This window comes from Natrix helvetica (genome assembly GCF_964273705.1).
Source record: "Natrix helvetica genome assembly, chromosome: Z".
Lineage (NCBI taxonomy): Eukaryota > Metazoa > Chordata > Lepidosauria > Squamata > Natricidae > Natrix > Natrix helvetica.
This window is the reverse complement of record NC_138554.1, coordinates 113096761-113120760: the sequence shown is the minus strand read 5'-3', so window position 1 is coordinate 113120760 and position 24000 is coordinate 113096761. Positions and strand designations below refer to the sequence as shown.

At 34.0% G+C, this 24000-nt stretch overlaps 1 protein-coding gene across 1 annotated transcript in view; it reads left to right on the top strand.

The window, feature by feature from the left end:
- PLXDC2 (plexin domain containing 2) overlaps positions 1-23516 on the top strand; it is a 289186-nt gene extending 265670 nt beyond the window's left edge. The window contains exons 10-15 of the mRNA XM_081970903.1: positions 1895-1955; positions 5543-5693; positions 9787-9825; positions 14936-15096; positions 17260-17338; positions 21135-23516. Of these exons, the coding sequence (XP_081827029.1) occupies positions 1895-1955; positions 5543-5693; positions 9787-9825; positions 14936-15096; positions 17260-17338; positions 21135-21211 (568 nt within the window). The 3' untranslated portion in view covers positions 21212-23516. The remainder of the gene's footprint in view (positions 1-1894; positions 1956-5542; positions 5694-9786; positions 9826-14935; positions 15097-17259; positions 17339-21134) is intronic.
- The last annotated feature ends 484 nt before the right edge of the window (positions 23517-24000 follow it).

The following is a 24000-nucleotide window of genomic DNA, read 5'->3' as shown; positions in this document are numbered from 1 at the left end:
ATACCTTCATTTGGATACCTTCAAAGCCATTTTGCTTCTCTAAACAGCATTTCAATGAGCTATTTAGGCCCACCAGTGCATAAACAGTGAATGTTGAACAAGCAGGTTCCCTAAAATCATTCATTTCCTTGGGGTCATCTACTTTAACTTATTCTTGCATTATTTTCTCTTCTGCTCAGACAGTTGAGCCATGCAGTTAATAAATAAATATTAGCTGCTTCAGTAGGGGTTTCAGTTTTTGTAGATAGAACAGGAGAAAAGAGTAAATAAAAATCCATTTTTAATATTGCAAAATTAGTGTAGTGTCTTTTATGTCATCAACATGTTTAACTTCCTTTAAACATGTGCATTTTCTGAATTACAGAATGAATCCAAGCTTTTCTGATAGGCCTTGAAAGCTGAGCAAATCAATAGCTGAATATTCAAGTCACAGTTTATTTTTCCATGTATACCACTGACCTTTTTGTATCAGTACCAGATAGCTCCCTGCCAAGCTTATTATATACTTAGTCTCTGAGGGTAGCCTTCTGAATAGACAAAGTGTGTGGTATGGATAAAGGAGACAGAACTTACTCCAATTAAGATGTCAAAGATGTGGACCAGCTTCTAAAAGATGCCAGTCTATTCAATGGGAATGTGCAATTTGCATCTGCTAATCTAAAACTGTTTAAATTACACTTTTAAACTCAATGTACACACTCACACACACACACATCCTATTGCTATTTATTTTGTTATATCATTTTTCTCATGAAAGTTCTAAATTTTGCTTTTTAAAGGGAGTCTATTCAGTTGGAATCAAGTTTCCTTGAAAATTATTTGCAATCAAGAAAATAAATAAATACTTTTAAACATTAAAAAATCCCAGCTATAAAATACATTCTTGTTTTAAAATTCTGATGGCTTAAACTTTATTATTGGAAGTTGGAAATATATTAAGATTGATTTACTGAATGTAACAATATAAAATGATTAATAGTGCCACTCTAGGATATCAAGTTCATTATGTCAATTCCTATTTTATTTATTAGATTTATCCTCAGCTGTTCCTCAAAGAGCTTGAAAAGACATGCTTTTCTCCCACTCCTTCCCCCACTTTGTCCTATAGCAACAAACATATGGAGTAATTTGTCAGAGAGACACAATGACTGGCCCAAAGCTATCCAGCATCCATGACTTAAGGGTATACTTGAACCTGGGTCTGCTTGGTCCTAGTCCAACTTTTTAACCTCTCTGTCATACTGTACTGTTATGAAGAATAATTGTACTAGCTGTCTTTAAAATACATTCATTCCACATCATAAATTGTATTTTGCAAAAAGTAGCTTCATTAATTTTAGTTAATTGGGACAAATTATTACAAGCAATGAAAAATGAAACTTAAAGCAAAGAATTTTCTCCAAGTTGCCTTTGAGAGTCTTTAGAATGAGTTCAACACCTGCCATATCTTTTGCAGACAGTTATGGATGCCTTGGTGTACTTTTATCATCTACAATAATGAAAAGAAAGCTATAATGTACTTGGTGAATTATGGGAGGGGGATGCTATATTTTAAATGGAGAAAATGAAGAAAAAAATCTGAAGAGAATAAATTAAATTAGTTTAAATCCACAGACTGGGGATCGATCCTTAATTTACTACAATGAAGTTATTAACTATCCAGAGCAAAAAGCAATGACATTCCAAATTGTCTAATCATATAAATTAATTCTTGCAGGAAACACTAATCATTTTTAGTCAAAAATAATTTCAAATGAAGTGAATAGCCTCTTAATCATACAGATTTAGCTGCAAAGAAGTGAAGTTGCTTTCTCTCCATTTTCTTTCTCTTTAACCATCTAATCCACGTTTCACTGTCATCTGATTGATTTTAATCTCTTTTTATTTTTTTAAGGTGTTCCAGTGGCTTTGATCGTCATCGTCAAGACTGGGTAGATAGTGGTTGTCCTGAAGAGGTGATATTCAGATATCCTATATTTATATTATGAATAGTTGATTCTTAAAAAGAAGAGCGTATCTTGACTACAGCCCTGTTACAGGAGTAAAGCCTCTCTGAACAGTATTTAAAGGCAGTTTCTAGATTTATTCTTCTCCCTTAGAAAATTACTGTTGTCAGCTGAACATCTGTTCTGTCACTTACCTCATGAGCATCTATGTTGAATCCAAATGTACTTCTCTGTACTTCTCCTAACCACATATTTTGAATATGAAAAACTAAATCCAGAATTACCATCCCACACTAAAATAAGTTTTTCTTTAGCTTGGACATTGTGTGATGGAAGGAAATTACTATTATTGGAGACATTTACTGTTTTTTTTCTATTAAAACTAGCATCGATATATACCATTATTTTATTTATTATTTGCTTAAATGTCAGTATTGAAAAAAATGTTGAAGAACCCAGAAGTTCTTTTGATGGGAAAACCTTAACTTGATTTTGTGTATAAGTGGAGTTTTTCAAAGATGAGTGAACTGAATTTTAACCCTGGAATATGTATGTATGTATGTATGTATGTATGTATGTATGTAATTCATATGGCCACTTGTTTCATGCTTATGTCTGTACATGGATACCAATAATTAAATACAGCCTAAAGCAAAAAAAAGGAAACAACAGCATACAATACACATAATCTGCAATCAATATAAAAATCTGCAGCACAAATCACAGCAACCATTGCAAGGCTCAGACACCAAGATTCCTAGGCTCTATGACAAAACCATGTCTTTAAGGTCTTGCAAAAAGAGGACCAATGTAACCTCGGAGCCAACCTCAGTTTGGAAGAAAAAAGTACTACAATGAACTATTTCATTCCAAATTCTTCTTTCGGTTCTTTTTTTTATTTATTTTTTATTTTTTTGATTTTTACAACAAATAACCACATGTATATTATTGCATAACCAACATTATATTACATTGTTCAATGTTTACATCAATTTGTCTTACCATCAACCCCCCAAAACGATTATTGGCTCTTCTGCTTTCCATGCACCGTATTTATACCTTATCCATCTCTTTCTTCTCCCTCTCTCCTCCTCCTTCCTACCTCCTTTCTTCCCTCTGTTGTCCTTCTCTTCTCTATTTCCCCTTCCTCTCTCCTTCTCCTCTCTCCCCTTTCCACCCCTTCTTTCTCTCCTCCCCCCCTCTGCCCTCCCTCCTATCCCTCTCTTCTTCCCTTATCACTCTTCTCTACTCCACACTCTTCATCTCATTTACTTGGTGTATTTCAGCCTCTGAGCAAGCTCCATTTTATGTTGATGGTATTTATATTTCAATATACATATTTAATTTTAACATATATCCTCCTCCTCCTTTTTTGAAAGAAAAATATACATATATAGTAATTATATTTTTAAACCCATCTCCTCCAGCCTATTTTTGGCCAGGATATAGATCTGGTTACCATTCCCAGCTATTCTCATCATTATATTTATATAATTATACATCATTACACGCCCCAAATTTGTAGTTCTGGGTCTATAATCTCTATAATTTCCCATTATATTTCATGTTCCCCTCCATTTTTTCATATCTTGACTTAGCTTACCCTTAATTGTCTTTAAATAACAATCCTTGCTGTTCAATGTTCATTGCAATTCCATTAATCTACTATGTAGAATAACAAGCAATCCACACCTCACTTTGTTCATCATATTAAGAGTTCTATATGTGTCCATATTTAATATATTTTAAACTATACTTAATTGTCCTTACATTGTCATATTCAGTCAATTAACAACTCAGTTTAATTATCATGTATAAAAGTGAATCACATACCTCTACTTTTTATTCTCCACATAACAGTTTCATATTTGTCCATATTCCATATATTTTAACCTTTATTTAATTATCTTTCCATTATCATATTCAATCAGTTAGCAACTCAGTTTAATTATCATTCATAGGAGTAAACCACATATCTCAGCTTTATATTTCCCATATAACAATTTCTAATTATCTGATTTTTTTCTAGTAAGACTTTTGTCCCATTTCTCTATTCCTGTCTTCTTCCTTTTTTCTTTTGTTTTGACATGTCCACGCTCTTCAGTTTTCCCTATGCCATTGTCAAACTCAGTGAGATCTTTTATCTGCTTTTTATTTCCTTTTGTTGGGACACATCCCCCCTTTTCAATTTTCCCTATACCACTGTAAAACCCAATGAAGTTTTTTTGTCTGTTTTTTTTAATTTTCCACTGTTTCTACCTCTTCCTTACCCCCCCTCTTCTTCCTTCACTTCCTCAATATCTAGCTTCAAAACTCTATTTAGACTTGATTTTAATGATTTATGCATATTTTTTAGAATTTCAAGTAGTTCTTCAAATTCACATCTTTCCATAATGTCCAGTTCCAAAATTACAGTTAGTTATACAATTCTTATTTCAGAATTCTGGTCCACCTTCAATTTAGCTAGCTCAGCTAATGTGGAGAGGGAGCCATCTTGATCCTTTATTCTCCCTCCGGCAAAAAACTTTGTTAGCTCTTGATTTTATTTTATTTTTCCCCTTGTTACTTTCCACGTCTCATTGATTAGAGTTGCTTAAAATATATTAATTAGAATGAACTCAAATACGGTAAGTCTCCATGGTATGTTTCTCTTTGCCTCCTGCTTTTTTCCAAATTCTGATTTATGACAATTGGTTAATTAAAACTTCCAGCTCAAGGTTTCATATTCCATTCGTTACACAGACAAGATAAGGTTATAAGTGAAAAAATAGTGCATTAATTAGAATTGCTTAAGATATGTTAGTTAGAAAACAGTGTTTTCAAATCAAAATTAAAATTCCAAGCTTGTGTTTGAATGGGTTTGTCACTTCTCTGCTTTCTCCCTTCTATCTCCAAGTTGTTTAAAGCAAGTAGTTCTTTTTGGGCTAGTGATTTAACTCTCCATTTTCACCCTTCTTTCTTTCTTTTGGCCAAAATCCCGATCTGTCCATCGATATTATTTATATTCTCAAGGTTCTTTGCCTTTTCCAAATTCTGATTTATGGGTTAATTAAATCTTCTTACCAGGCTTTTCATCCCGTCTCCCACACACTCCTGCTCGGGTGCTTTGGCCAGAAGCCAGCAGCTTCTTGTGCAGCCATGTTGCCATGCTGCCTCCCCCAAAACCAATTCAGAGGGCAAATCTCCAACCTATAAGGGACCTGTTGCATTCCCTCTGGGTCTAATGAGACACTGCCCCTTCTTCACACACCCCACAGGGAGGTTCTGATCCAAAAGGATCAGAGGTTCATGTGAGGCTCTTCGGAACCCACACCTCCCCTGTCTGTCTTGCTGAGGAACTTCCGGTTGAATCTCTTCTTTCAATTCTTTAGTGGCAAATAAATATAATGTCTAGAGCTTGAGCTTCTCTACCGTTTATTGAAATTTTAATTCTTTTTTATCCAGAAAATATACTAACTTTATATTTGCAAAGTCTTAATTTAAAATTTCCATTTTGACATATTCTTGCATTTGTGTTAGATAACTGTAGAGCTCAGACAAATGACTTCCACTGATCACTAATTATTTCCTTTCTTCATATTATTTTTCTTATGCAGTCAAAACTTAAGATTTGTGAGAATACAGACACAACGCAAATGCCTCTTCATATCACAACTGCACTACAGCAAACCACGATGAGATACAGAGTTTTAACAACTACCAAAGGAACCATTACATCACATCTGCCAACTAGTCTACCTACGGAAGGTAAGAAAATAGAGTTGAATATGTTATCAGAAATGTTTAAAATTTGTAGTATGATTCTGTCACACGAAATTTACCTACTCATAATAATTATATTATGATACTGAAGTCCATGGCTGAAAATGCTCTACCTCTAAAATCTTTGTATAATTTATAATAAAAGTTTAATTCTAATCCTGTTTTAGGTTGAAATTGACTTTCAGAATAATTAAGGTAGCATCAATGGGTAGCAATAAAGCTACTATAGAATACTTTCTTGGTTATTTAAACATTGACTCAATATTTTAGAACCAATGATTTGGAGTCATTGAGATCTTCTACATTGAAACTCTTATTTTTTGAAGTATTTTATCATCCTTAGTAATCAAAAATGCTATTGGAGATTATTAACTTTCATGAAAAGGTGAGTATTTTGCTATATATTTCCCAAATGTATTAAGTGCTGGTATAAGAGAACTATGTAAATTACATGTGGTATGTACTGTTTTTGTCTGTATAGTTCCCAAATGTATTAAGTGCTGATATAAGAGTACTGTGTTGTGTCAGTTACAGGTACTGTGTAGTGTTTTCCTGACATATTTAATATTAAATCAGTATCTTGTAGAAGTGTGCAATATTTATAATGAAACACCTCTTTTGATAATGTGATAATATTATTTACAACCCAGTTTTAGTAAACTGGCTAGAAGGATTTTATTAAAAAAATAATTAACTTACATAATATGCACAAATTACAAGAATTAACATACAAAAAGTAGGCATCAAGAAGGAGCCTAGAGAAATTTTGTATAAATATTCATGAATAGGGAAAAATGCATGAAAGCACAGTAATAAAAATGTGAACTACTATAGAAAATGAATAGCATGAATTGGTACTTGAAAAACTGCGTAATATTTTTAAAAATCATAGCAGATTTGTCATACAATTTCCATGATGTGCAAACTGATGTGTACAATCTTGTCTATTGTTTTTTTTAATAAAATAGAGCTTATTTATTTGACTTGTACTAATTTAAATGTAACTTCTTGGCTTCAATTCAAGGATCAATAGTATATCCATGAGATGGTAATTATCACAATATATTAACTATCTAGGGTTTTTTTCCTCTATCTCCATCTTTGGGAGAAGAGAATACAGGTAGTCCTCGACTTACAATCATTTGTTTACTGACTGTTGCAACAGCAGTGAAAAAAGTGACTTATGACCATGTTTCACACTTAACAGCTTTGTGGCATCCCCCATGGTCATGTGATCAAAATTTGGATACTTGGCAACTGGCGTATGTTTATTGACAGTTACAGTGTCCTTGAGTCATGTGGTCACTTTTGCAACCTTCTGACAAGCAAAGTTTATGGGGAAGCCAAATTAATTTGTATTACTAACTTAACACCTGCAGTGATTCACTTAACAACTCTGCAAGGAAAGTTATAAAATGGAGCAAAATGCACTTAACAACTATCTGGTTTAGCAATGGAAATTTTGGGCTCAATTGTAGCCACAAGTTGAAGACTACCTGTATCAAATCATTTTAATTTTGAATTGTCAATGCTAATTTAATAAAATAGAAATTCTTTTTTACTTGTTTGTTGCAAGACTTGTATAGTTATGATGTAATTGGTTATTGTAAAACATTTCAACAGCATTTCAGCTATATAGAAACCATTCGTTTTTCAATCCTGCAAAGATAACACAAATAGAGGTCTCCTAACACAAAGGACTATTTTTGAGTGCAAGAACCTAAAAGAAAGATTTAAGCGCTGTCAATATAAGCTTTTGAGCTTTATTTCTATAGTACTAGATCTTAGTGGACAAAGTAATAGTAGAAAGATGAAAGTATCACATTTTCAAAGTGGGGAAAATGGCATAAATGGTTGCCTATGCAGTGGAATAAAATGATCCTGTCTTCTGAAAATCAGACAAAACTCATAAAATTAGTAGATTAGATAAATACTGCTCCTATGGAACATGAAAATATGTTCTAAAGCTTACATCTGAATTAGTTCTGCCAATTTTTTTGCACTGCACATATCCTGCACAAAACAGTTCCAGATTTTCTTTCCAGAAATTTTTGGAAGAAAAGAAATGGTTCCAGGAGTGCAAAATATTACCCAGAATTTAAGAAAAAAGTCTTTGCTTCTTTATGCTTTATGCTATTTTTGTTATTTCCCTTTTTGCTGTTCTGATAATACCATTATCAACTACAATATGATTTCAGCCATTCCAGAAAGTGCAATCCAAGATTATGGCATGATATTAAATATCTAATTAGCTTTGCTACCAGCATTATTATTACTTAGAAAAGTTTTGGGAATACAATTCAACACTGGCATGCACCCTGCCTCTCAAAATCCTTGCTTGGCCCAGCTGGGTCCTACCATGCAGGGGAATGTAACAAATAATTAATTGCTTGCTTCATTTCTATTCTAATTTTCCCTCTAGGAAAAGGGGAATATATTTGAAGGATTTTCTGCCTCATGGATTAGAATATCTTGAACGGCAAAGTATTTTTGCCTGGCTGCTGCTGTATTCCCATTCCATTCATATGCAGACCTGCATATACCATCCAAAGCCAAATCATAAGTGATTCAAACATACATAGCACCTTGAAGCAATGCAGCTCACTGTGCTTAGGTAGGCTGCAGGCCAATAATTCTTCATTTGTCTTTGCTTCCTCAAGGAGTGAAAGGAATGTACATTTGAGGTTGGTGAACCAGTCAAATTGTGGTTCCCCTTTTCAGTGTTATAGCAATAACACCCAGACATATATATAAGCACTTATAGTGCTTTACAACACTCTCTGGGTGGTTTACAACCTCAGCATTGCCCCCAACAGTCTGATTTCTTGACCTCAGAAGTATGGAAGACTGAGTCAACCTTGAGCTCATTAAACTGTGGGCAGTGTTGCCTGCAATGTTGTATTATAACCACTGAATCATCAGAGCTTTGGTGATGTTCTACCATTCATGGTTGACTGCTATTTCATGATGGGCCACCAAATAGACTCAGCAACACAGGACATTCTTCCTATCCAGTTACATTGCTTCACATGTAAAAAGCATTGGAAAATAAAAACTCCTATGACTGACACACACACACATACACATTAGCAAAACCACACAACAACTTCAACTCCATGTGTTCTGCCAGCGAACCCTCAAAATAAGTGTGCTGTTCTAGCACCAGAAAACAACATAAAACAGAATTGCCTCGAAAGTTTTTTTTTTTACTACAATATTATGCCCCAACCAAATATCTCATTAAAAAAATCCACACCTAGGACAAGGCCTACATTTCTAAAACCTTCATGACCCCAATGCCAGAGATGATCTTCCTCTCCAGACTTCACTGAACAGGAACACAGCTTAAGTTTACAGATCTAAAATGTCTCAACTCAAAGGCTATTATTTCATGATCAAAGCCTATTATTACTATAGATACTTTTACTCTTAGCTTGCCAAACTTTATAGCCTACCTTTGATTGTTATACTTCATGGTATGTGGTTGAATAAACAATCCTCTTCAAGCAGCTGCCAATATGCTTATTTGTGACCAGCTCAGAATCAAATCAAGTGAATTCTTTTTACTGAAGAATCAGCAATGTTTTAGACACTCAGGATTGATAAATTTCTTCTCCAATATTCAGATATTTTGTCCTGACTTCCCTCTTCCCAATTGAAAAAGAGAAAAGGAAAACATCTTCCACAATCAGCTTAGCTCATCATATTTTCCTAAATCCATTTTGAATATTGCCTTTTATTGCTATAGTATAATTCAGAAAATTTTGAAATAGAAGTTTTAAAGATAAATCTCACCAATGTCTTTAAAATAGCATAAGATCAGCACTAAAATTTTTGTATAATAGTTATAGAGCAGATCTTTAATGCAAACTTCTTTAAATTCCTCACTGATTCATAGGACTACTCTTCCAACTCTTATTCAAGAGTATCACATTTGTTTAAAATCATTTTAAACATATAACCCATTATGATTGTGGATCAATTACTTCTAGTACACTTCTATAAATGCTAAATAAATGTAAAATGCTATATAAACATAGCATTCCTTTCTCTAATAGCTTTGAATTTCTTTTTCTAGATGATACCAAGATAGCTATACACCTAAAAGATAATGGAGGTAAGAGCTGCTATATTTTGCATTCAGATTACATGAACAGATCATCTAAATGCCATTCCATAAAACCAAAATGGTCTAGTAATTTATCCACTTACCTATGCTACAATACTATGCAAGATATTCTAAGAGAATGCTTAGTATAGTCAGCTATCATAATTTGCCATACTCATTGTATCAATGAAACGAACCTCTTTGAATGCTAATCTTTTTTTTAGAATATATATCCTATCTTCACCTAGACAAACAAATGTAGGTATAAATTTTCATATTCAAATCACAGCACCTATTCGTTGAGTACAACAAAACAACAAGCGGAATCAACCCTGGCAATCAATGGGGTGACAGATGTCGCAGCCAGATCACTTTTACTATTAGGCTATTAAGAAGATTTATCTCCAATTGCCAGGATAACTCTTTAACTATTAGTAAATCTAAATAAAAAATAACGGTGTTTGGAAAACATCATCAGAGACACAAGTGGCAATTAGATGGTGAAATAGGTTAACACCTTTGTATATTTATATCTAACTTTTTATAAGACTGGATCTTGGGTTTGCCTTCATGAATGGAGTACACTTAGAGCAAAGGCTTTCATTTACAGCTTAAATTAAATAATCATAGTTACCCAGGGTCCCTAGCCCCATTAATTAAAGTATGTAAAGCTAAGCTCCCATGTTCTTGTATGGAACAGAAGTTTGGGGTCTATATTCTACTACAGTACTAGAACAAACATGGTCCCAGCACCTGAGATGTATTTTGGGTGTAGATCTAAGGACATTTGCTGCAGCAGCTAGAGCTGAATTGGGAACTTATACAATTCATGCACTGTCTAAAATCAGAGCATATAACGAAATGGATAGACGGATAGACTCCCAAGTTATGTTTATTAGAGCAGATAAAATCACAATTACAAACCTCTTGGATCACTAAACTGAAAAATTTTGTAAGAAGCTGTGGTCTTCCTGTCTCTTGCGTAACAGGACAACAATTCAAAAAAAGAGCTGCCCAAAGAATTAAGGATATAGAAGCACAAAATGATATACTGTAACTATCCTTAGCAAGGTTGGTAACTTGAAATGGTTGAGCAAATATAAACATACTTTTCAAATAGATAGCTATTTAAAGTTACAATTGCCAAAATATCTTAGGGGGATATTTGTGCGAGCAAATTCCGAACAGCTTGAGACAATGGTCAGATATGGGAGATTCCATTATATACCCTATAATGGACATCAATGCATTTGTGGAGCAACAGATGTAGAAGACCTGGCTCACATCATTGCCTCTGTAAGAGGGTGAGAGACAGGTACCTTGGTCTATATACTAAACAAATGAACCATTGGGAACTCCATATCAAAACAACTTACCTTATGTGCAGCCAGAATTTGAAAACAACATTTAACATGGCACAGTACTTGAGCAAAATAATTCTGTTGAGATCGGCATAGTATCTGGGACTGATTGGGATAGATTATAGGGATGATTCTGAAAGATAATTTTATTTTATTTTACCTATCTATATATTAAATTATTGTATTTTATTCCAATTTCATTTTAAAATATTTCATTCCAATTCCATTTTACATTGTTTTTATTGGATTTTAGTAACTATTTGTTACTAAGCAATTTGAAACTCTGCACTTTGATATGGCCTATGGGTTAATCAATGAAGTAAACTAACTAACCGTATGAAAACAACAAATGTTGTCAGTCTTAGATATCTGGTCAGACCTTTTTTATTTTCTATTTTTATTTTTAACTTTTTTTTTGACAGACAAGTTTGAGGAAATGATTATTGCCAGAGCCTCCATTATTTTAACTTTTTTTGTTAATTCTTTTTTCAAATGTTTGCTGCCTTGTATCAATCAGGTTCACTCAAATTAATGTCCATTTATCTCACATCAATGCAATAAAAGGATTTCAGGAATTTATAACCTATTCATAACAAAAATCTCAAATTTAGATTTTGTTCTTAGCAATTTAGAGTTGAGCAAGAAAATTATTGTGAGATGTTTCAGAACCATTTCTTCTGTGCACTTTACAAAAATCAAAATTAGATGTGCTGTATTTACTGAAATAATTTGGACACTGATGAATCTCCGTTGCATGAATGATTCAATTTATTTTTATGAGTGATGATAATGAATGTAGGTTTCATTTTTGTATTCTGTTTTGTTGTCTTTAATCCTATATGTATTACGTAGAAATAAGATAGTTAATGCTTCAATTTTTAAAAATAAATTACCCCCCAAATCAGGCTGACTCACATTTCACCATTAATTAGTAGAAGCAACAAGTTGGATCAGCCCAACATCTAAGTTTCCTTTTGAGAGACTTTTTTCTGACTTTGAAAGATTGATTTCTCTGCCTTTCCAGATTGCTTAATTTTTTAACCTATGTCTATTTTACTTTTCAAGCCTATATTTTTTATTCATGAACTTATGACTTTTTGGAAAATTGTGAAACATATTTTTCTCAATTGAGCTCTATGACCAGAAAGTTGTGCAAGTTGTAAAAGTGTGGCAGTTGCGAACCAGCTGAATGATCATGTAACAATACTATGCTGCACCCCAAATGCATATGTATGTATGTATGTATGTATGTATGTATGTATGTATGTATGTATGTATGTATGTATTTGTGTGTGTGTGTGTGTGTGTGTGTGTATGATTTCAAAACTAGAAAGTTTAAATAGAAAATTACAGCTAATATAGAAAAATAAGGAACTAAAGTTTAAAGTAAATTGGCATAGTCACTAAATAAATCAGTTAGTAAAAAGGGACTATTTATGTTTCTTTGTTTATACTACAGAGTTTTGGAAGCTTTGTTAAAAATAAGAATCATTTTGGTGAGAAATGGCTGTACTAAACATTAATGGAAGTAAGGAAATGAGTAAAAACATATCCTATTTCTAAGGCGACTGAAGGTTTGGAAAGGTTGTGCACTGATATGCCTATTTTAAAGCATATACCACATTTTTTCTGTATTTTGGGAACTGGGAAATTACACTACTACTTTTCTGCAATCATGAGACCTCTAAGAGGCGCAAATCAAAGATGTAGTTGCAGATTTTATACCCTTACTGTGGGGTCATGTCCATTATTTTTCATTTTGTGGTTCCAAGAAAAACAGCACTTTTTATATCAATAAATTATGAATTGGTTTTGATACTGTTACTTTTTCTATTTAAAAGGGCTTTTTAAAATATTGTCCTTGAAAAAAAGTGCTGAAGTCATTCATTCTGAGAAAATTGCCTTGCTTATTAATCCTTATTTTGAGGCATTTTAATCTAGTTGAATTAATAAACTGGTTTCATATTAACATGTCTCAATGGACTTTAGAAGGTTAAATCCTTGCTATTCCACTACTTGAAATTTATCCAGAATGGCCCTTAATATGAATTTTCTACTAACATATATATTAGAAAAAAATAAACAGGTATTTTGGGTTTGTTTTTAACATGTTTTCCCGGAAATAGGACTGGGTCTTATTTTCTTTTGACCCCTGAAATAAGCTGTTGGCCTTATTTTGGGGGAGGTCTTATTATTCCTGAGGGGAAGGAAGTGACTAGCGTGATCATCTCATGGCTGCTGCTATGTTGCATGTCGCTGGGCGTGCCACTCTATTTGCGGTGGCCTTTAGCATAACAGAAGGGGTGTGACAGCTGGGTTGCAGGAGCAGCCATTAGGTAAGGGTATGTGTGGTGCATGTCTCCCTTTCTCCCCCCTCTGGCTGCACATGCGTTTAAATATTTTCAGGGAGGGCTTATATTGCAGGAAGGCTTTATTTTACCACAAAAACCCAGTTGGGCTGGTTATCCAAGGAACTCTTATTTTCGGGGTAAAATGTCTAGCCACTCAACAGTAAAACAAAATAATTGCTGTGAGTCAATAACAAATTATCAAGATTTGCTGCCTGTGCTATTTTAGCAAATTCTGTAATCTTTGCATAATTGGTATTAATCTGTAATGAACAAAGTAAATTTGGTTTGCTTATATGTGCTTCTACAGTGTGAAGGGGTTTGAGTTGTATATGTTAGTGCAGAGTTTCTTAAACTTTTTCTCTCTGGACCTCTTTATACTTTTTATTATGAAAAATCCCCTAAAAAGCTTTTGCTTCTTTAGGTTATATTTGTTGTTATATACTGTATTAAAATTCGAAACTAATGCTTTTGCTTCTACGATTGTTTGTGGTATTTTAATGTTATATTATTTTTCAACCTAAGATGGCAAATAATTTTGTTTTTGTGAGCTACTCAGAGAGGCTTGGGAGATATCAAGGGGTCCTAGGAGCACAGAGGTAGTCCTCATTTATTTATCCCTTAGTGTTTCATTGTGGCATTATAAAAATGTAACAAATAAAATTTGATATTACTCTTGTTTTGGGGATTATACAAATTAAATTCAAATTAATCTTGGCCATCTGTTATTTGGCAGTAGCTACTAAATAACTAAACTGCTTGCTAACTAACTGCTACCAAGTAACTAAAAAATAAACAAATTTATCAGAACCATAGTTGGAAATTTTTGAGAGAGATATGCTTGCTGCAGGACAAAACTTCCTCAGATGTTTGTATTTCTTTTTATTGATACACAGCATGGCACATGATACTATAAAACTTAGCAGAATTGTGGCTTTTAGCAATATTTTTATGTTAGTTGGATTCTCTTCAGAATCAGAATATTGATAGATCATTTAATACCCATATGCTCACAATAAGACAGAAGTTTAGAAATGGTAATTTGTACATCTCAGATTTTATTGGTTCTTCTCAGAAGCCATGAGATTTGATGATAACATTTAGCTTTAAAGTAGTAATGCATGTCTGCAGGTATTTTTTAATTTGTTATAAGGAAACAAACGATGAAGATACTGCATGATTTAATTTGAAGAGTACCTAAGTGGCATGAATAGAAGTGGACATTAATATTGTTTATTAATCTAGAAATAATAGGACATCTGGAAATTGTCTTTGCAGAGATATTATAATGAGTATTTAGCACAGAAAAAGGCATGACTCGTTTTGTCAAGGCAACAGATTATTGTATATGAGGAAAATAAAAGAACTGAAATGAATTTGTGACAAGCTTAATCCTTATTTTTCTCACAGCCTCTACAGATGACAGCACAGAAGAAAAGAAAAGTGCCTCTCTTCACACTGGCTTAATTGTTGGGATTTTCATTCTGGTTCTGATAGTAGCTGCAGCAATCCTTGTGATTGTTTATATGTATCACCATCCCACCTCTGCAGCCAGTCTCTTCTTCATTGAGGTAAATTGTGTTTTTCATAATTGGTCTACAGCAGGGGTGGGTTCCGGCTTCTATCTGTTGGTTCTATCAGGGACGCGCTTCGCGCGCGCGCGCACTTGTTATGTGCTACACGTGCATGCAAAGTAGTAAAAAAAATTGCTTCTGCGCATGTGCAGAAGCAAAAAACAAGATGGCAGCACCTATGATGCCACTGATTGAACTGCTTCGGGAGCGTGGCCTGCCGAGTTATTACCTACTTTTGTCGAATCAGTCCGAACCGGTAGGAACCCACCTCTGGTCTACAGCCAACAGTATGGTGAAAAGCTAGCTTTTATCATCTTCCCTGAAACAATGCAATATTTTCAGACACCAATTAATATTAGCCTTTGTTTTTGCCTGGCATGTTGTTATTATTTCTGCTAAATTTACAGGTTGAGGTAATTTAGTTAAATGATGTGATAAGTAGCAGGGAGTGTATATGGTAAAGCATTGAGCACTTCATCATGATTTTTCCCCCTCAGAACATTGTGTTATAAAGACAGCTTTTGAAAATGGTTGGTTTCTGTGCATGATTTCTGAAAACAATCTCCCCCCCCCCCCGCCACCTTTGATTCATCTGGGAAATATTTTGTCATGAGTTCTGTGTGTAATGATGATCTTACTGAGAAACGTAAATTTAGTACATTTATTTAGTTGTCATATTTGTATCATACTGCAGCCATATAGAAATAATCCATATGACTCTGAAGTGAAACTTCCGATTTCATGATATGTTCAGCTGGACTCTTCTAATTCCAATTCACAAAGCTGTTGGGGAATTATAACATTGCGCTTCAGAATAACTGGGAGTGCCTATGAGGGACAAATGTTCTAAGTGCATTTTACTTCTAAGGTCAATACTGAAAAAGCAAGGAACAGAGTACCTTTAGGAATAATATTTTGGCATTGGTTAGAGTAGGAAATATGATGCAGGTAACTGCCAGAAAACACAGTGGCTCAGTGGCTAAGACCCTGAGATTGTTGATCAGAAAGGTCTGCAGTTCGAATCCCTAGCACCACATAACAGAGTGAACTCCGATTACTTGTCCCAGCTTCTGCCAACCTAGCAGTTCAAAAGCACGTAAAAAATGCAAGTAGAAAAATAGGGACCACATTTGGTGGGAAGGTAACAGCGTTCTGTTAGCCTTCGGCGTTTAGTCATGCCTGCCACATGACCAGGGAGATGTTTTCGGACAGTGCTGGCTCTTTGGCTTTGAAACGGAAATGAGCACCACCCTCTAAAGTCAGGAACGACAAGCACATATGTGTGAGGAGAACCTTTACCTTTACCTTAGCTGTAAGATGAAAATAGTGTTTGACAAATTGATAATGTGAGATATGTTACTTGTCCCATCAACAGAAAGAAGATATTTTTAAAATTGAACAAACAAAAAATAGCATCATCCTTTCGGTGGCTTCCCTCCCCCTCAAATTATTTATCTAATTATTTATCATTTCCCTCTTGGAAAAAACTTGTTTCTTTAGCAATACAATCTTTACATCATGATCCCAATTCAGCCTTTTCTTTTTTAAGGATACAGTTTGCTGATGTATTTGAAAAATGGAATGAGTTTCCCTCATATATATATTCGGTTGCAGGAGCAGCAGGAAATATTTGGTTGAAATATTTCTATAGATATTTTCTTTTTTCTGTAATATATACAGTACACATATACTCAACTTACAACCATTCATTTAGCAACACTTTCAAAGTTACAATGGCACTGGAATACACACACACACACACCCTCAGTCCTTACATTTATAATTTTTGCAGCATCCCTGAAGTCAAATTTGAGCAATAGCAAACAACATATAATTATGATAATTTCAGCATCCTGGAGCCATGTGATCACAATTTGCGACTTTCCCAGAAGGTTCTGACAAGCAAAATCAGTGGGGAGTCAGATTCATTTAATGACCACATGATTTATTTAACAACTTCAATGATACACTTAACCATGGCCAAAAAACCAGTGTTGTTAAAATGGGGCAGTAGTCATTTAACAACTGCCTTGCTTAGCAACAAAATGCTGGTCTCACTTGTAGCTGTAAGTTGAAGACCACCTGTATAGGAATAAGTGTGGTAATTATTCAGAAAAATGCCAGAACTGTCAATTCTTTGCACCATGTCTTTTCTTCTAGCGTCGCCCAAGTAGATGGCCTGCAATGAAATTTCGGAGAGGATCTGGACACCCCTCATATGCTGAAGTGGAACCAGTTGGTGAGAAGGAAGGCTTCATTGTATCAGAGCAATGCTAGGATTATTCTGTGACAAATCACCAGTACTGGCCTACTGGTGTGAGAAGTTTATTCTGCCTCACATTTTAAAAAAAGAAACTTGAAGCTGCTGTAACCTGAGGAAAATAGCTTGGATTTCTGGAGAAACCATAAAGGGGAGGGGGTGATAACCCTTTACAGAGTGTTTTTGTTTCAGAGCCATCTGGCATACAATATTTCAGAAACATGTCTCTGAAACACCTACAATCTGAAAATAAAGAACACATTTGCCATGGTTTTTTTTTTTTATTTCAAGATATAGAATAATCCAGAAAATGTACCAACAGCTTTAATTCAAAAGAGTTTTTTCCCCCAGTATTTGATGCAGCAAAGTAGTTTGGTTTTTAACTTATAAGGTTTTCATGCCTCAAGGGAATCCTATAACGGATTAATCTGTTAGTGAGATCAACTTGATGCAAATAAGATAGGTTAGTCACTACTTGTATTTCCATGAGTGCTATCACTTTGATTTTTCTAATACGTAGCTATCAAATATAATCAGAAAAACTGCTTCTTGTATTCTGTTGGTCTTTAAATTGTAATTGGTTAATCGCGACTATAGTTCTATAGTTGACAAAGCGCTAGAGAGATTTGTAAGCTTTAGAAAAACAGAAAAGAAGAAGCAAGAATGTTTTTCACTGTGGTGAAATTAGTCTCTCCAAGGGGAACATATAGTGAAATTGTACTAATATTCAATTTAAATATTCACAGGAGGGAAATTGGGGTGCATGGGTGTGCATCACTTACTGGTAGTTAGAAATAAATCCCATTGAGCTCACTGAGACTTATTACTGAATAATTACATACAGGGCATTTAGGAAAAGAGGTTTTTAAAAAATCCAGATGATGGCTACACCATAGGCACAGTGCTTGTAAAAGGATGTGGGGTTTCAATTACATAATTGCAGTTACTTTTGAGAATATTCTTGCAGATGAATCTGGCACAGAGGATTGGACTTCTACCTTTGGGGCATTATTTATACCCCAGAAAGGTGGTCTCAAATAGAAGAAGTCGATATTTAATTGATATTGGAAAAAGAACGGCCTTGGAACACAAGGAAAAAAAAAACTCTCCATATATCCACATATTTTCACAGTTCTCCAAGAGCAGTATTTTTGCACCAGTGCCCTTCTTCCCTAGAAAAAACATGAAACATATTTCAGTCCTTACAAATTCATGTAGAGATATTGTTTAATGCACATAGTAGCTGCATATATATATATATATATATAAATATATATATTTTTATCACTAACACAAGGCAGGCTCTTGTGGCTGTTGAGAGTGCATTGTTTTTGTCATCCTGATGATGGAAATAGATGGCATTGCTGCATATTTCCACTGAGTTGTAAAATAGTCCTTGGTATTAAAATAAATGTTTATGTTGCATAAGAGAAAGTGGTTCATTTAATTGCAGTGTCCTAATTTTGACTGCCTTTCAGAGCCACATTTTCTTTAGCAACAAAATAAAACCTTTCCTATTCTCAGTGGGAAAAATATTTTTTACAAAGTCCCAATGAAATAATTCTTCAGATAGAAAATAGAAATGCACCCTGAGATCTTAAAAATTATTAAGTTTGTTTTTACATTTTGCATAGATAAAATTCACTATTTGCATTTTTACACACATAGAAACAGTACGGTTCATGGTAGGGTATTATCTGCAGCTTCAGGTTTCAAATTGTTCAGTCACTTTTCTCGGATAGCATCTTTATAATGCAATCGTTTACATTTCATATCAGTACATCTATGGTTCTTGGTTTAAAAAAACAACAACAACCGACTATAACACCATGACTTTTACTTGTTATTTCATTCAGTAAAAAATACGATTATGTATTTTCCTGTATTCATTCTTTATTCTGTTTAAACTGGTTTACTATGTATTTAGAATGTGCAAAACCCACCACTTGGGGAATGGAATGCTAGAATAGCATCTCCAAAACAACATAAGTGGCTTTTGTTTTCAAGGCAGAGCCACTCTCAGAATACTGCAAACCACTTCTGTATTCAGATTAATTTTCAGAAATGTCTAGACCATCCCTGGAACAAGGGTTTGGCACATCATTGCTATGTAGTCACAGTTCATCAAGAGCATTGACTTGTGGCTGCTAAAAATCCAGGGAGTTGTAGTCTAGAACACCTGGAGGGCACCCAATTGAAGCAAGGTGATCAAGAATATATTTTTAAATTTTATAAAAAAGAATTTATAAATATTATTATTGTAAGTATTATTATAGAGAGTCAGTTTGGAGTAGTGATTAAGACATTCGTTTAGTAACCAGAACGCTGTGAGTTCTAGTCCCACTTTAAGCATGAAAGCTGACTGTGTGACTTTGAGTCAGTCACTGATCTCAACCTAATCCTTCTCACAGGGTTGTTATTCTGGGGAAAATAGGAGGCAGGAGTATTAGGTATGTTCATTGCATATTTTAAAAAATTGAAATAAAAATTGAATAATAAAAATTTAGAAATAAACCATACTGGCTTTGTTGTGAAAATGTTAAAGCTCATTTCATTATTTTTGTCTCTCTAAATAATTTTTTCCCTTTCCTGACCACAAAATCTTACATGAGGAGACTTCTTGTTCACTTCTGTGAGAAAGGCTCCAGATTAGTAATTGTACTATATTGTCTAAGAAAGAAAGGGCAACGTTTCTTCAAGTTTAGGATTAACTAGATCAATATTGCTCAACATGGTGCCCTCCAGCTCTTTTGGGACTACAACTTCATTATTTTAGCTTTGAGTGTGTCATCGTTCACAGATTAAAAGCATGTGCATTTAAGTCAGCATTGGCTAATGTATGATCTTCAAAACACTTGGCTGGAACCACTATCATCTTTCACCATTGGCCATGCTGGTTGATGTAAGTAGAAGTTCTTTACCAAAACTGGGATCCTTCATCTAAGTGGAGATAAGCTCAATAAAGTTCCCGTTGGTTCTCATATAACATAGTGGTAAGTATTATGGGTATTTTGACATCATGACTGATAATATCAATTTTCTTGATATGTTATTCTACTGCACTGCTATGATTCAGCAAAATATGCATTTTGGCATTAGTATGCTCTGTCTATGAATGCTCATTCAGAATGGTTTCAGAAATTGTTGTATGTAAACAAAAAAGAAAAAAACATATATATATATATTTGCTGTATGTGTGTGTGTGTGTGTATATATATACACACACATACATACATACATACAGCATACATACATACATACATACAGCATATATATATATATATATATATATATATATATATATATATATATATATATATATATATATATATATATATATATGCTGTGTGTGTGTGTGTGTGTGTGTGTGTGTGTACAGAGGGATACAAATTTCATATACAGGGAGCAAGTGCAAGTGCAAGGCTGTAGTCAAGATAGTGGCAATGATGGTAGAATTAAAGTTCCCCCCATTTTTATTTGACATAAAAAATGGCAGAACCTCCATTATACTATCGTTATCACTATTTTTTAAAAAAAATCACATTCTGTGGATGCTCTGAATAGATAGGTGCATTCTTTTTGAAAATTAATGAAAGACTGAAGAGCTACTTATTTTTTATAATCTAATTAAACAGCAAACTCCACAAAGGAAATTCCACAAACTAAGCAAAATAGCATTTCTCTCTGTATTTCTGTTTGTATATGTGCGTGTCGCTCTTTCTCTTCATTACCATGCATTTTTGCAATTTTGATTGATTGAGTCATGGTTTTGCAGTGGTCATCAAGCCTACAACTCTGCACAGTTTACTGGAGAAGAAGGAGAAGGAGAAGAAGACGAAGCAAAATGAATAGGTTGAAACATCACTGTAGCTTCACAGAATTTTTGACAAAAACTCTGACTCAAAGGGACCAAAAAAAAGGGAGGAGTGAAAATAAAGTTTATCTCTCTGTGGCAGAAAGTACTGTGACTAGATAAGTGTGTGCCTATTCAATGTCCTGTTCAAATTATACTTGTTGGTAGGCAACTTCAAAAGCCTTGCTTTTCTTCCCAATAGTTTTCCTAATTTAGTGAAAGAAAGCTGCAAAAGATTAGGATTTATTTTCCATTTCATACTGTATAGTGTGTCTGCCAGGTTTAGTAGAAAAAGTTCTAATTTTAGGAGTAGTATAATATTTAATTTAATTAACAAATAACATACCATCCTGCAGGATAAAAATTGGCCATATACTTTATTATAATCTAAGAGACTCAGGAAAATTTCTTATGATGTGCAGTTTAGACAAAAGATTTGCAAACATATAGCCAATTTTGTATACTTGGTGTGATTTTAAGATGAAATGTCACCTGACCAAGAAAAAGAAAGTCCAACCCAACTTCTCCTAATCTAGATTTCTCTAGAAGTTTGTAGTTCATGGTCATTGATTGACAGTTGTAGAATGCACAACTGAAGTTGGGGAAGTCTGGTTCAAGCAAAGCCTAAACGGTAATAAGAATGGCTTTAAAAAAGAAATAGGAACGTGGTTAGGTAAAGTTAATAAAGTAAAAGTTGAATAACAAGTCCTCCAGTTATTTTCCATTCTTGAAATGAAGTTTTAAAGACTGACTTCTCAAAGCCTACCCAAGGTTTAACTAAGGAGAATACTAAAGGGGGGGGGGATCAAAATGTAAAAGGACACAGATACAGAAACAGTTAGAAGCAATTTAAAAAGCAGCTACATGAGCCTAGAAATAGATGCAGCTACTTTAATGGTTCAAAGAAAGTGACTTATTAAATATTCCCTCGTGTTTCAAAGTATGTCTTTTTGCAAGATTTTCACAGATATGTTATATGATGACTCATCGGTTGGTTCAATCTCAGGAAAGAAGCGCTTTACATTCTGAGGAAAATGTTTGATAAGATCTCCCTTAAAGATCTGATGCCACCTCAGGTCTCCAAGACAATAGTAACTTACTGCTTGTAATCTCACTCAAAGGAGAAGCTTTTTGGCTGAAATGTTTGCTTTCTGAGGTTTTCCATTATCAAAAGGGTTACTGTTGAATGTGAAAAACATAGCTTTCATATCTGAAAATCTTTTATTACTGTAACCAGTTCAGAACAACAAACACATAATGGAAAATTTCTATAATAATCACAAAGATGTAACAAATTTGAAAGAAAATTGTTTCAAATGAAACATTTATAAACTATTGACTTGCTCTTATTCAGAAGCACAAATGAATGTGCCAGTGTTTCACCTATAGTTTCTAAATGTGACATTTGTAACATTTAAATTGCATATCATTCCAAAGACTTGTTCCTGCCAACTCAGAGCAGTGATCATCTCTCCTAGCACATTGTTTTTACAATTCTGTGGCTTTAAGGACCTTTAGCAATTAGAAATAGATTAAAATTTTGGACAGAAGCCATCAAAATTTCTGCTATCCTTTTCCCTAACAGTTTCATTTCTTTGGAAATACAAGGAAATATACCTTGTCTCTTTCTGATTTATCTTAAAAAATCAAATCTAGGTCAAATTATAATTAGATGAGTCACTGCCCCAAATTGCTTTTAAGTTATTTGCGGCAGGAAGTTATTTCAAAACTGAAATATTTTGAAACTTGAATATTGATGAAAAACAAAAAAAAATATGAGATTAATTGGGTTTTTGGCTATCTCCAGAACATGTATTCATGTTTATCACAACTTTCCTTCAGAAATAAAAGACAGATCAACTCTCATTTCAACCCTGAGCTACAAATATTCTCCTTTATTGGTACCTCAGATTAACTCTCTTTTCTTTCCAGTTGATATGAGAGATCATGTCCTATTCAAAGCAGCTAACACCTGAGAATTGGGCCAACATATTAATCATTTATGTTCTTACTGTTTAACCAATAGACATATTCCTATGAATCCTCTGATTCCAAATCTGAAATCTTGAGAAATAGATTTATTGCAGAGTGTACTTGGATATAATCCACATTCTACTTTACTACAATGCTTGCTAAATTCTGTTTCTTCCTGTGAAGCAAAAATTGTAATGAAATTACAACTGTAACTCTTTGATTATTTTTGTTATAATTAAAACAGCTGGTCAAAAATAAAGAACCCTTTCATGCACCATTGCATATGTTCACATACTGTAGACCCCCCAAAAAAAATTAAAATATATTTTTCTAAACATGAAATGGGCAGAATCTCATATGTCTTGAAATTTCTTGTGGAAACAATTCTCTTTTGGAAATTTTGGCCAATTATTTTTATTAAGGTTGGATGCTCAGTCAACCTGATGTTTAGATTCTGAAACTTCAATTCTGAACGGCTCAATGTTGATTCAGCCTTACATCCTTCCGAGGTTGATAAAATGAGGACCCAAGTTGGGGGGGGGGAGCAATATGCTGACTGTAGACAACTTAAGAGAGGACTGTAAAGCACTGAGTATATATAGTATATAAGTCTAAGTGCTATTGCTATTGCAACATCCACTATCCAGGTTCTTTGTCTTTCTTATCATCAATTATTAAGCCAATTCTAAAGTCCCAGAGCACTTTGGTTTCTTCATTTTCTATTATTTTGTTTATGGTGAGGTCTCACCAGTTCCTGCTTGCAGAAAAATTGTATTTCTTGCAAATATTCCAATGCACCATTGTTGCTACTTTG